The sequence below is a fragment of the Littorina saxatilis genome, linkage group LG1 (assembly GCF_037325665.1).
Source record: "Littorina saxatilis isolate snail1 linkage group LG1, US_GU_Lsax_2.0, whole genome shotgun sequence".
Classification (NCBI taxonomy): domain Eukaryota; kingdom Metazoa; phylum Mollusca; class Gastropoda; order Littorinimorpha; family Littorinidae; genus Littorina; species Littorina saxatilis.
Window position 1 is genome coordinate 109,247,538 of NC_090245.1, and position 15,033 is coordinate 109,262,570.

General features: G+C 45.8%; 1 protein-coding gene across 3 annotated transcripts in view; it reads right to left on the bottom strand.

The window, feature by feature from the left end:
* Positions 1 to 259: 259 nt before the first annotated feature.
* Positions 260 to 15,033, bottom strand: part of LOC138949734 (uncharacterized) — a 91,191-nt gene continuing 76,417 nt past the window's right edge. For all 3 annotated transcript variants that reach the window (XM_070321559.1, XM_070321550.1, XM_070321543.1), the window contains 2 exons: positions 7,575 to 10,707; positions 260 to 7,236 (listed from right to left, as the gene is read on the bottom strand). In XM_070321559.1, coding sequence (XP_070177660.1) covers positions 7,157 to 7,236; positions 7,575 to 10,707 — 3,213 coding nt within the window. In that variant the 3' untranslated portion in view covers positions 260 to 7,156. The remainder of the gene's footprint in view (positions 7,237 to 7,574; positions 10,708 to 15,033) is intronic.

A 15,033-nucleotide genomic window follows, 5' to 3' on the forward strand; every position in this document is an offset into this window, starting at 1 on the left:
AGGCAACAGATACCAATTCAAACCTAGACCATTCGAAGCTTCAGTCAAGCGCCGACACTCACTTTACACTCTGTGTGGGACTGACAGACTGAGTAGCCTCATGATGAAACAAAGCTATGATGGTGATAAGTGTGTGACTGGTAATAGCGGTGTCACGGTAACGCCAAAACGACAAATCGCGTATGCGAGTTCTCACTCTCACACACTCAAACACACACACACTCTCTCTAACACACCACACACACATATATACCAAAAGTCAAGTCTTTAACTAACTTTATTTACAGTTTCTTTCACTAGAACGATCGTTATTCACTATCAACAAGTTATAAACATGAAAGCCGACAATCGCAAGAAACATTGAATGCCCACTAGTGTTCTTTACATACACATGAAAAGCGTACTTCCCACCCTTTCATCACGGCAAGACAAAAACACGTTCCCTATCTTGTGCTGACAAGTCACGCAATGTAAAACAGCTTCTTTAAAACAACAAAGGATGGTTCCTTACTACTATCTTACCAAGTTTAATCAATGAGAACTTGACAAGCTGATATAAAAATGGGCATTTTAAAAATGACTATATTTCTTCCATTGGGCATGTAAGTAGTGGTTCTGTATTTTCTTACAGATTGTGACGGTAAACATTTAAAGTAAACATAAAAATACAAAACAAAAATACCATGTGATGTTTATGTACATTATTTTGCAAATGTAATGCCCAACAAGTCTAAAGGAAACTTCAATCTTGTTAAAAAAACAAAAACCCACACAGCTTCACATCAGTCGCCACAGCCGTGTCGGGGCTTTGACGTGGGGCAACAGCATCCGTCAACTTGGACACATACCAACATGTAACAGCCTGGCTGTTTTCTCTGCACAGTGGGAATCTAGCTCAATTCACTTCCGATACCTGTGGCAACTATTAATTGACCAAGTCACAACTCTCTGCACAGTGGGAGTGTAGCTCAATTCACTTCCGATACCTGTGGCAACTATTAATTGACCAAGTCACAACTCTCTGCACAGTGGGAGTGTAGCTCAATTCACTTCCGATACCTGTGGCAACTATTAATTGACCAAGTCACAACTCTCTGCACAGTGGGAGTGTAGCTCAATTCACTTCCGATACCTGTGGCAACTATTAATTGACCAAGTCACAACTCTCTGCACAGTGGGAGTCTAGCTCAATTCACTTCCGATACCTGTGGCAACTATTAATTGACCAAGTCACAACTCTCTGCACAGTGGGAGTCTAGCTCAATTCACTTCCGATACCTGTGGCAACTATTAATTGACCAAGTCACAACTCTCTGCACAGTGGGAGTGTAGCTCAATTCACTTCCGATACCTGTAGCAACTATTAATTGACCAAGTCACAACTCTCTGCACAGTGGGAGTCTAGCTCAATTCACTTCCGATACCTGTGGCAACTATTAATTGACCAAGTCACAACTCTCTGCACAGTGGGAGTGTAGCTCAATTCACTTCCGATACCTGTGGCAACTATTAATTGACCAAGTCACAACTCTCTGCACAGAAAGCAGGCAGGATGTAGAGTTGTGGTATGTGTGTACGTGGCAGGATGTAGAGTTGTGGTATGTGTGTACGTGGAAGGATGTAGAGTTGTGGTATGTGTGTACGTGGAAGGATGTAGAGTTGTGGTATGTGTGTACGTGGAAGGATGTAGAGTTGTGGTATGTGTGTACGTGGCAGGATGTAGAGTTGTGGTATGTGTGTACGTGGCAGGATGTAGAGTTGTGGTATGTGTGTACGTGGAAGGATGCTATAATTGGGTGTAAACTTGAGGACAGGTGAGTGACGGAGGACATGATCGTCAGTCTCAAGGTTCCTCCTCCTCCCCCTCCTGTACTGTTCTCCCGATGGCACTGACCAAGTCACAGTACAAACATGTCCGCGCAAAGTTAACACAATGCAACGTCTTTCTTAAAAGTTCCAATGAAGTAATACATCATTTGAAACTCATAAAGCAAAAATGTTCAGCATTTTACATATTAACACATACAAAGGTACAAAAATATCTGATCAGCACAAAATGGCACTGACCATAAATGTTTATTGCAGAAGAAAACACGAGTGGAAAACAAGCACATTGATGATCACTGATGATACCGCTGGCCAAACATTACTCAAAAGCGCCATTGTTGCACAAATAGTTACAGCGCAATTATCATAAAATAGCACGGGAGAGAAAAAAATCGCAATTCAACACTTCTGAACCGCAAACGTCAGAACTCTGTTCTTGTAAAGAAGTATAAACTTTGTGTGACCAATAAGTCATCAAACTGTGATTGGCCGATATCGCCCCTCTCTTGTGTGGCAGTGATGAGCCTTCCATCCTCTCTTCAAGTCCGGCATTGGACCATCCTCTCGCCAAACTACCCGACAAGGGCACCGTTTTCCCGTTAATGTGCTAACCATTCCTTCTCAGTAAAATGTACATTTTCGTCAACGTCCATGACTGCCTTTGACAGTGTAAGAAATGTTATGCCCATTCATATACAATATAATAAAACCTTCGAGAAACTAAAAAGAATTCATGCCTTTCAAAGTGTGAGATTTTGGCATGAAAATGAACACTGCAATTGTAATGCCACAGAGTTTCATGCCGTGCGCTTTGCACACAGAATCAAACCGACATGAGTTAATGTAACTATAACTAAAGAGCTTTAGCATAATTATATGTCGTGTATGTTACTTATTTTGATTCAATCACTGCCAGTCATGGCGTATCTTTGGCAGCCCAGCACAGTCATTTTGAAACTATAACAATGTGTGAATGTGAGACTGGAACAAATAAAAGACAAATTCAACTAATGCCTGTTAACCCATAAAATGGACCAACCTACCCACATGATGACACGCATATAAAGAGGTATGGAAACCTTGTGACCATTTAGTAAACAAACTCTGAGCTTAATTATATGTTGTTGTTTTTCTTTTATTTACACAAAAGGGAGCCATGTAACATGCTGCTTGATGTCTAGGCGAAATAGTTTCCCATAAGACCCAATAAAACAGCTAAAACCCAAATAAAAAAACAGCCAGTTAAATGTTTACTGTGAATATTACTAATGCGGGTGTCTGTAGAAATGATGCCATGTGCAAAAAGGTACAGTTCTTTGTGGATACTTGTGTAACACGATTCATACTAACATAAATAATGCCGACGTGATTTCATTCTTTCTACTCTTGAAACGCCTTTTCGTCACACACACACACACACACACACACACACACACACACACACACACACACACACACACACACACACACACACACACACACACACACACACAATAAACGTGTGGAGAAAAAAATGAGAAGACCAATGGCAACTTAAAATGTTAATTTAAACAAAGAACCAGAACATCGCGTTCAAGACACGTAAGTGCAGATTGCCCTCGACTTGGGCTCGACACAACAAGACCATGACGTCATAAAACTAACACAGGGCCATTTTGTATCTCTTACTGACACTTGTAAAATGGTGCAAAATTAACTTCATAGTGGACGGAAGGATACATGTTTTGGAAAAAATAATTTCTGTCTGAAGTTGAAGAAAGAGATTTGGGAGGGGAAAAAAAAAGTAAACTACAAAAGAAAATCAATGGTATTATCCAGCCACAAAAAAAGACTGTTTTGTTTCGTCAAAACAAAACAATACGAAACATAACAAAAGCAATCGTTCCACAAATTAGTGCCTCTCAAAACAAAAGTCTACACAACATGCTGCAACTACTGACAACAACATGCTGCAACTACTGACAACAACATGCTGCAACTACTGACAACACGCAATATTTGCAGATCCAAAACGTTGACACAAAATATAATAAAAAGTAAAAACAACAAAAATCCTTGCCAAGGATACTGTAATTGTTTTTTCGATTTTTTTTTTTCTTGGGCTGGAAGGGAGTTTGTGTTTGTGAGGGAAGGGGGGTGGGGGTGGTGGTGGGGGTGATAATGCTCAGGCAAGCATGCTGTGGCTTCCCGCGTGGTCGTTGCAATTCAAACTGAAGCGCAAATTGGTTTTTCATTATCTGGAAATCTTTTTTTTAGCTTGCCGCCATTTCTATTCATGGGGCCTTTATCTCTGTTCAGTCAGACCGGTTTCTTGAATGAAATTTCCTTTCATGTTTTTTTTTGCATCCAAAAATTGAGCCTATATGAAAAAAATCAACACCCTCCATAACAATAATTAGACTATGCATGTCATAGTGTGGGTGTGGTTTTAATCTTCGGTGAATGTTTTGGCAACGTCTCGCTTCGCCAATTTTTGATAGACCTATCACCTTAACGGAAATGCTATTGGCTGAATAAGCCCCGTCACATTTCGTAGAATGAACTGAACACGTCACGTTGTGTCCCTACACATTACTTTTTGTTAAAAATAGTGCTATGTACACACCGTACACATTACTATTTATTTTAAAGTGTGCTCTGTACACACAGTGCACACTCAGATTCCATGGCGACATGGGACACAACGATACACATTTCTGTTCAATCAGGTGATGACACCTTCGTCACACTTTCACACCAAACTTTCCTTCTTTTGGCTGTTTTCTTCTGAAAACCTTTCAATATATGTATCAACTTTTTCATTTTGGGTCGCAAATATTTTTTCAAAAATACCTGTTTAAGCAAGACAGGTATGATAACTCCAGCACGGTTTTGTCAGGTAACTTAGAATGGCCTGTTAGTACAGAAGACTGTGCAGGGACGTAGCAGACCCACACCATTTGGTACGGCGAGGGGAAAAAAAGCCGATTTGCTTCCCAGGTCCATTGATCGACGTAATGTGGATGTGTTTGTGAACTCACTGTTTCTTCTCACATCTGCTTTTGTTCTAGTTATTACCCCTGACTGATTTATGAGGATGTGATCATCATCGGATTTCTTAAAAAAAAAAAAAAGTCTAACATTTGGTACGGCGATCGCCGTACCCGCAGTACCGCGTGCTACGTCCCTGCTGTGATGTGATTTGTTTCCCTCCCAAATGTCCTCCATCTAACAGCTCTTTTCAACACATGGAAAACAGCACCTTGACATCATGACTCAAAGCGTGACTACAAACAAAAACATTTTGAATTACAAACAGAAAAACACAGTCAATCGCACACACATCCACTTCCACGTGCCGAGAGCAGGAGACGGACACTGGCCATGACATAAACATGTTCACAAGAAAATGCCTTCTCGCGGCGTTCAAAGGCACACTCGCACACAGCTAGGTCACGTGACAGAACGGGGAGCTCAGCGATAGACTGTCTTCTAGTGCCATGCTGGTCGTACAAATAAAGGCCAACATCGGCGCGTGGCAGATGTAGCTTTAGTTTCTTATGCTGGCAACGCTAAATGTAGCTCTGTGGCCTTCTACTATAACAAGGCTTGGTCTTCTGGAGACGTATGTTCGGCTTTAAACAGTATTATCTTCAGTCACGTCATATGGAAACATAAGGCTCCAAATACCCCAGTCAAGAGTGACCTAGTATGATAAAACGCGGCGTCAATATAAAGCTTAAAGTTACTTTTTTTCTAAGATTAAATTCAACAGACTGTTGTAGAAATACTTCTCTGAATAACGTCACAGACGGTAGTTGAGTACGATCAATGACAAGCTTTCCTGGAGTGACGTCACACGACTAATGGAACCAGATAAGCAGTCTCATGGAGTGACGTCATACGACCATTGACGAGGTAAAACTATCCAAATCAATTCTTTCTTTCTTTATTTGGTGTTTAACGTCGTTTTCAACCATTCAAATCCAAATCAATGACTGAAGTCTTTTGGGGGAATTGGTCATTTGGCTTCTGATGCAAAGATGACAGGAGTGTCCAAGAGAAAAATGAGATCTATCTTCCTGTTCCTGGTCTCCTGAGTGGACAAGACGAATTGCCATCAGCAAGTCATTGAACATCACAACTAATTTGGGTATCTGCTTGCTTGCTTGGGAGCAGAATATTCAAAATATATTTCTTTACAAAATGCCATAAAGAATCATTTACGTTCAGCCTAGATCCCTGGTTTCACATCATTTAAACCACCAAATGTAATAAAAAAATTGTGACTGTATTCCAATGAAGCGTAAGCTGCTCAACTCACGTGTTCAATGTAAAGTCCTTTCATAAAACACCGACACACAATATCGCTACTCCTTTCATAAAACACCGACACACAATATCGCTACTCCTTTCATAAAACACTGACACACAATATCGCTACTCCTTTCATAAAACACCAACACACAATATCGCTACTCCTTTCATAAAACACCGACACAATATCGCCACTCCTTTCATAAAACATCCACACACAATATTATCAAGCCTTTCAAAAAACATTCACACACAATACCTGTATCATCAAACCTTTCATAAAACATTCACACACAATATCATCAAACCTTTCATAAAACATTCACACACAGTATCGCCAAGCCTTTCATAAAACATTCACACACACACACACACACACACACACACACACACACACACACACACACACACACACACACACACACACACACACACACACACACACTATCATCAAGCCTTTCATAAAACATTCACACACAATATCGCCACACCTTTCATAAAACATTCACACACAATATCAAGCCTTTCATAAAACATTCACACACAATATCACCACACCTTTCATAAAACATTCACACACAATATTGCCACACCTTTCATAAAACATTCACACACAATATCATCAAGCCTTTCATAAAACATTCACACACAATATCGCCCCACCTTTCATAAAACATTCACACACAATATCGCCAAGCCTCTCTTAGTTGTCAGCACCTAAAACATTCAGTATTCACAAGCTATTTACAGGACATATGCACAAAGCATAAAAACAAACTGTGACCGAGCACAATAGGAAGAAGGAGGGAGGGTGAGGGAGGGTGGCCTCAATTAATAGCATGTGCCATGCTATGACCTAAATACTGCCATTGACTAAACGTTTGACAACTTTGCAAAGTTCTTCTTCCGACAACCCCATGCCCTTCCAAAAAGTCTTTTCTATTAAGTGTATTTGACATTTGACTGGCAGGAATTGCTGACGATAACACAGACATCGATTCACTTAAGATGACATCACTGTTGATGACGTAAGTCAGTCGATGACGATGACTTGTGAGGTTGTTGCTTGCCGCGTTGTGCTGCTGTTGGATACTGTTGGAGTATCCGTTGTAACTGGAACAGAAAGAGTGCTTCATAAGACCTCATCTGATTCCATCATCACAGCGAAGGTTGGTGAGGGCCGAGAGATTAGGGAAAGACCAGTCACGATTGAAGAGGACATAACAATACTGAACCAATGGAAACACAGTGTCATAAAAGACATACAAACAAGTACATAAAGGACCAAAATGCCAGTCAAAATGGATAGAGAAACAGCCAAGAAAGAAAAAGGGCAAGGAAGAAAAACATGTACCGCTGAATAATCAAGTGCCATAAAGAGTAAAAAAGAAAAAAAAGAAAAAAACACAAAGTCACACACAAAACTACCAAGCTACTCCCGCACACTCTACCTGTATTCTCCGCGCCAGCCGTTGGCCCGTCCACCTCGTCTGCTGTAGCTGAGCTGTTGCAACGATTGACCTTGACCCCTGAACCCTCCAACCCTCCACCCGCCCGTTTCCTGACCGTGGGGCTGTCACTGACGGGCGTTGGAGGTCCGGAGTCAATGCTGATGACTTCGGCACTGTCGTTGTTGTTGAGGACGATGGTGATGGGTGCGGAGGGTGACGCGAGGCGCGTGGTGCCTTCAGTTCCGTTCGACCTCCGTGTCGTGTTCATCACGGGGGGCTTGCCTGCCAGCGCGGTGGAAGAGTCAGCAGCAGCGTGTCTGAACATGTAGGAGATTTGTGGGAAGTAGTTGTTGAGGTCGTCGAGGTCGATCATATGGTTGTCATTGAGGGAGGTGACGGGCAGGTTGTAGAAGTGGATGAAGGCCTTGGCCTCTGTCTGTGTGCACACGGGAAGGTTGATCTGCAAGACGTTGCGCAGGGCGTGGACAAACTCGGCCAGGCTGCACTTGGGGAAGTAAAGCTTGGCCACGGCCTCCACCAGACACAAGTTGCCCTTGCGCTCGGAACAGTCACGCCGCATGCAGGAGATGCTCTTGCCGTGCGACATGACAGCCTTGATGCTGGCCACCAGCTTAAGGTGCTCGTCGGGGGCGGGAAGGACAGCGGGCTTGCTCTGCTGATGTGAAGTGGGAAGTGTGGCAGCGTCAGCACCGGGCAGTCTGGCTGACGCCGGGCTCAGCTGGACAGGGAATATGGTTGGCTGTGTCGGGTAGGCTTGGCCCTGGGGCTGGGGGGCCGATAAGGAAGGCCGTGCAACACCGACACCACTGGGAGGACTGTTCCTGGAAGCGTGGACTATGGAGGAAGCAGATGACCTCGCTACCTGTGGCTGGACCCCGGGTTGTGACGGAGGTCTGGAAGTGGACTGCAGATACGCCTGCAGCTGATAGGGTGGAAGCATCGCTTGTTGCGAAGGACCGGAGTTGGGGTTGGGCAGGTGCTGAAGCTGGTCTGGGGTGTGCGTCACGGCCATCTGAGGGGGCAAGCCACTGGGTAGATGCGGATAGCCCATCATATGCAACGCCCCTCTGGGCACAGGCCCCACACCCGGGATCATCACCTGGTTCTGCTGGCCTGAAAAGTGGGGTGGGGGAGGCATGAAGGGGTGGGGACCAGGGCCATGTTGTCCCGACATGGGTGGCTGACCTAGCCGCTGCATCAGGTGTGGGTGTGGGGGCAGGTAGGGAGGAGGAAGACGAGGAATAGCTGAAGCACCAGACACTGGGATACCAGGGTAGTGGAAACGGCCAGAAACCCCGGGGCCTCCACGCACAAAGTGAGGATGGAATCCCGAGGGATGAGTGGAAGCGTGACTGGCTGCAAGTCCTGACGGAGACCCCATCCGTCCCTGTGAAGAACCAGCCTGCGGTGACGGTGCCCTTGGTGGGCCCATCCCTGACGGGCTGTGTGTCTGATGGCCTGCTGCCACGCCTGAAGGGCTGTGTGTTTGATGACCTGTTACAAGACCAGAAGCCAGAGAATAGTTTTGTGTTTGCAGGCCCGGTACAATGCCGGAAGGGCTATGTCTTTGGTTACCCGGTACAACGCCTGAAGGGCTTTGTCTTTGGTTGCCCGGTACAATGCCTAAAGGGCTTTGTCTTTGGTTGCCCGGTACAATGCCTGAAAGGCTATGTCTTTGGTTGTTCGGTACAACGCCAGAAGCCAGAGCAGGGTTGTGTGTTTGGAGTCCTGGCACAATGCCGGAAGAGCTGTGTGTCTGGTTGCCCGGATGCTGAGGTAGAGCAGAGTGACTGTTTGATTGGGAGCCCCTGGACATGGAAGAGGGAGGGGCCGGTGGGAAGAAGATGGGAGCACTCTGCGTGCTAACGAGCTGTGTGGCTGCGGACATGGCCACGGAAGAAGCAGTTTGCTCAGACCGGTGCCGCGGTGCTGACGTCTGTGACATCATATTCGCCATGGACACGAAGGGGTTATAGGGGTTGAAGGGATGAAAATTGGGTGGCCCCTCACTGACTATGGGTTTGGACTGATAGGGCAAACTCATGTTGCCAGGCACCACACTAGGTGCAGGGGGAGGGTGAGGCGGAACACCCGACAGTTCTGACTGCTGCAAGGAGTCAATGTACTGCGCATGCTGCAGCGGGTTTTCAAAAGGAAGCTCAAAGATTCGAACCTGACACCTCCGCACAACTTCCGATATGTGAATGAGCCTCGTGTTCTTTCCAAAAGTAAAGTCAAAGCCAGCACCCTGGCACGTTGAGTTCAACAGAACACACTCTTGTTCAGTCGGCAAATGGCCTTCCACAGATTCTTTGGTCAACAGTTGTGCAGCATACAGTATTACAGATAGAGGAACAAACTTGCCTGAAGACCTGACGATGTAGGGAGTCACTGTGTTGTTGATCTGCATCCAGCCACACACCTTGGACAGGGCGGCTTTCTTGTCATCCACCGGACTGGACCCGTTCTCCTCAGCGCTCATGGTGGCCAGGACCTCGTCAGGAAAGGTCTTCTTGACCAGCTTGAAAAACTCCTCAAACTCGGTGAGGTCCACGATGAGGTCCTTGGTGCTGAAAGGCTGCTGGCCGTACTCGTAGCTGCAGTGGATGGTGTTGATCTCGTTCAGCAGCTTGGCCTCCGCCTCCGTCACGAAGTAGCTGATGAGCGGGTCCTTCTTGCCCAGCTCGTCGGGAAACGAGTTGGGATACTTGCTCAGCATCTTCTTCTCCACGATCCTGACGGCCACAAACTTGCGGTACTTGCGGATGATGTAGGGGACGTTGGTGCCGTCCAGCGTGGCCCAGCCAAACACTCCGCGCACACTGTCGTAGTCCACAGCATCCTCCGACACAGCCGGCGCTGCCTCCTTCTCCTTGATGAACCCATTAGCACCGGGCACTGCGGGGGGCACGCACCCTTGCCCACCGGCTGAAGAGACCATGGAAACCCTTGCCGACCCAGGCCCCCTGTTGTGAGGGTGAGTGGGGGCGAGGGGAGGTCTGTGGTGTGCGTTGAATCCATTGGTGGCGATGGGCGCTGGTGGGGCCGATCGTGGTGCTAGGCCGTCGTGCGGCTCAGCTTTGATGCGCACTGGCATGGCATCCACTCCGTTCTGCAACACACAACACACACTCCATCAAGCAATGCCGGCCACAACACACACTCCATCAAGCAATGCCGGCCACAACACACAACACACACTCCATCAAGCAATGCCGGCCACAACACACACTCCATCAAGCAATGCCGGCCACAACACACACTCCATCAAGCAATGCCGGCCAGAAAGCGTGCTATGACGCCCATTTCTTGCCATCAGTAATGTATAACCTAGGATTGTCTTGCCGTAGTAGCAAGAACAACTGTTGTAAATTTGAAGTTGAAAAGCATCATGCAAGTTTAGTTTATTTCTCATGTGGTATTCTGTGGAAAGGTTCGGATAGCTCCGTTGATTGTTTCTTGTCAAGGCAGTCCTTTACAGCATGCAAATTTCAAGGAAATAATTAGCTTAATGTTTAGCTTCTTTAAATCGTAGACTGAACCCTCGATCTGCTGGGTTCCCATCCCAAGCGAAGGCATAGATATCTGAACCCCCGCGAGATATTGGAGTTTCGTTGCAGTCGTTTTCATCTACTTCAGCGTTCGTGGGCTGCAATTCCCACGTACACTCATCCTAAACCATGAGTGGAATTGTTCGTATATATGGCCATTCTGATTTATCAGGGGATGTTTATTAGGTACTTGTTGTGTTTCTCTAACCACCGAACTGTGAAATGGATTACAGAATTTCTGCGAGTTCTTCGTCTTGCGCTTGCTTGTGCACACGAAGGGGGATATCATAAGGCAGTAGCATTTCTGCACATCAGTTGACCTGGGTGATAAGAGAAATTACCATCCTTATAAGTAATTACCATCCTTATAAGTCATTCCATCAGCCACAGCCGGGGTTCAGCGAACCGTCAACATGAAAGGCCGAGGAACCCTCCCCCCCCACACACACGCAACTGCTAGTGCCTTGAAAAAACGGACTTTCATGTGAAGCTGTCAATACAAACACATTCTGAAGGTCAGTGTCATTTCCACGACATCAGCAGTACAAACGTAACATATCTCATTCAGATATGTAGATGTATGCCAGTCACCTAGTGTGGGTGAGTCTCTTGAGATGCACAACTGTCGATATGTGGATAGTCTGTGCTGTTAATGATTTCCAACCTGCATTGAACAACACATCCTGCTTTAAAACAAACACTCCCATCGACCCGTCTTTAAACACGTCACTTGGGGCGCCGGGAGTGCTGATGTTAACTGTAGTGCAGGGCTATAGGGAGGAGCCGGGGGAAGGGAGTTGGGGGGGGGGGGGTGGCCACAATAAGCCCTTGTTCACGTGGTTCACAATCATTGTCTACAGCAGCGGTGTTGTGTCTAAACGATCAACCAAACATGTATCGATGTATGACACACCCAGCACCTGATCAATGAGAACATGAGATGCGCAAACATGCAGAGACATGCAATACTCTCTCTCTCTCTTTCTCTCTCCCTCTCTCTCTCCCTCTCCCTCTCTCTTTCTCTTTTTCTCTTTCTTTCTCTTTCTCTTTCTCTCTCTCTCTCTCTCTCTCTCTCTCTCTCTCTCTCTCTCTCTCTCTCTCCAGCGAGGGCTGGATGTAAAAAAAGCACCTGTTTGCTTATACCATTACCCTCCTTAAAGGTACTGAACTTGTCAAATCCAGGTGCACGGAGCCCCTGGGGCTTTCAGTCATACCTCAGGCAGCTATCCGTAAGAAGAACTACCAAGTTTCATTGACTTGCACCCAAAGAGTCAAGAACTGCGATTTTTTTACGAATTAATTTCGTACTCGGACCCGGCTGGTCTTGACCTATTTTTGGATCTAAATTTAGATCAGGTAGATCACCACATACGTCACTAGCAAACTATGTCAGACGTCATCATGAGTTTGTGTAAAACAAAATGGAGGCCGGAATCACTCAGTTGAATCGAACTCCGACCAAACACCACGTAATAAGTAGGTTAATTTATGCACTCGTGTGAACAAGAAACTGTCGAGCTTCACCGTGAGATGTCGTCGTTGGGTAGTTTTGGGTTTGTTTTACTACCATAGGAGGATTTTTGAACTGTAAATGCACTCAGCTGCAACAACAACGCAAAACGAAGGCTGTGAGCTGCACTGTGCCTTTAATAAAGAATTTGTCTTGTCTTGTATCTCTCTCTCTTTGTCTGTCTATCACACACACACATACACACACACATGCACACACTGTCGGTATGACCCGGCCGGGGTTCGAACCCACGACCTCCCGATCACGGGGCGGACGCCTTACCGCTAGGCCAACCGTGCCGGTCTCTTTTAAGATCCTCTCACTTTTCCTATTGAGGTCTAACGAATGACGTCTCACAACGTGCGTGGTCGTCCTTGGCGGTCAAGAAAGCCGCCGCGATCATTGCGCAGACGACACTTCTAGACCGCCAATATTTTTTGTGCGCATCACGTGCTCCACATAAATCGGCCGGAAACGAAACAATTGGGAAACCTGGATAGCTCATTATGAAAATAACGCTTGCTCTACAAAGATGGGGGAATATAATGTGAAGCAAAAGAAACGCGCCACACAAAAAGCATCGCAATAGGCACAGTATTTCCAGCGTAACAGATCAGGCAATAGACGTTTTCCGGAAATAATTGTGTCAGGATTGTCAGCTTTTCAACACGAAGCAGAGCATGTTCCACGCGTCCGATCGGCTTCATTCCGCGATCGGGAAGAACAACTAGTAACCCTGATGTGTATGTTATGCAGCGTGCGCTAAATATGTTACCATTTGGGTAGTCAAGTAAAGCGTGCTTTGAATCTTGGCGGCGTAGAAGTTGTTCTGTCCTACCCAAATTTTAAGAAACTGAACCCAGCAGTTTACGGCAGTCTCGCGTAGGACACGTACGAGACTGAGTGTGATCTGTTTTCCCGAGAAAGTGCACCAGGGCGCATTACCTGGATACAGGGCAAACACCCACAAAGTGCACCAGGGCGCATTACCTGGATACAGGGCAAACACCCACAAAGTGCACCAGGGCGCATTACCTGGATACAGGGCAAACACCCACAAAGTGCACCAGGGCGCATTACCTGGATACAGGGCAAACACCCACAAAGTGCACCAGGGCGCATTACCTGGATACAGGGCAAACACCCACAAAGTGCACCAGGGCGCATTACCTGGATACAGGGCAAACACCCACAAAGTGCACGTACAACACATGCACCCACTTAGGGTCGAATTTCTCATAGAATTGCAGGTCTGTGACAGCACGATCTGACTTAGTCTTCATACCTATTCGTGTTTTACAAGCTCAAACGTGAGTGTTCTGCTGCTGGCATCAACATGTTTGGACGAGACAAGTCATCGTCGTAGCAGCGCTAACACACGTGTTTTCAACCATGTACAAAACATTGTACTCATGAAGAGTCTCTGACAATTCCACGACTTTCCCCTGCGCTATTCTACAAACACACTGCGCTATTCTACAAACACACTGCGCTATTCTACAAACACACTGCGCTATTCTACAAACACATAATACTCCCGTTGGTTTCCTTCACTGCAGTCACCTTGCACTCATTGTACAACACTGGGCGCGGGCAGAAAGAAACTGTTGCTTTTTGTTGACCGTGAAAAGGCACCAGCACGGAGTTCTTGACACGTCGGGAGTGGTCCCTTATCGAGGTCAAGTGTCTGTCGGGTTTCTCGGTTTCCTATGACGGCTTACTAGCGCCAAAACTATAAATTAGTAATTAACACGTAAAAGTTACTAATTTTCTCGAGAAAATTACAATTATGACGTGAAAATTACTAATTTTCACGTGTTAATTACTAATTTTCAAGTGTTAATGTCTAATTTTCAGTTTTGGCTCGCCTCCTGACGGCTTACTAGTGCCAAAACTAAAAATTAGTAATTTTCACGCGTTAATTACTAATTTTCATGTGCCTCGTGACTGTGGAGGTTCAATGCGCATGCGCGACTGTTACACACTCAACTCAACTCAATGCCCGTCACTCCTGTCAGGGTATGGGCCGCCAACAGACTGTTACACAGGCCAGAGCGAAACATCCTTCGATTCGATACTTTTCTGGTCCATAGTTCTTTAATCCGATGCAATTTAACAATAAGAGCTGAGCGCATGTGTAGATAACCGTGACATACAGCTGTCTGTCTGATAACTTGTTGAATAACGAATTCTATCGAAAGATATTTGTGAAAGTGTGTGAGTCTAGACCGCGAACAGAGCCGTCTGCTAGTGGTCGGACCTTCAGCACACGGCCGGTCAGACGCCATTTTTCCTCTCTCGATTCGAACATTTTCGGATCGATTGTCCTTCACTAATACACTACAAAGCAGATGTATGAGTGTAGTAGTGGAAATAA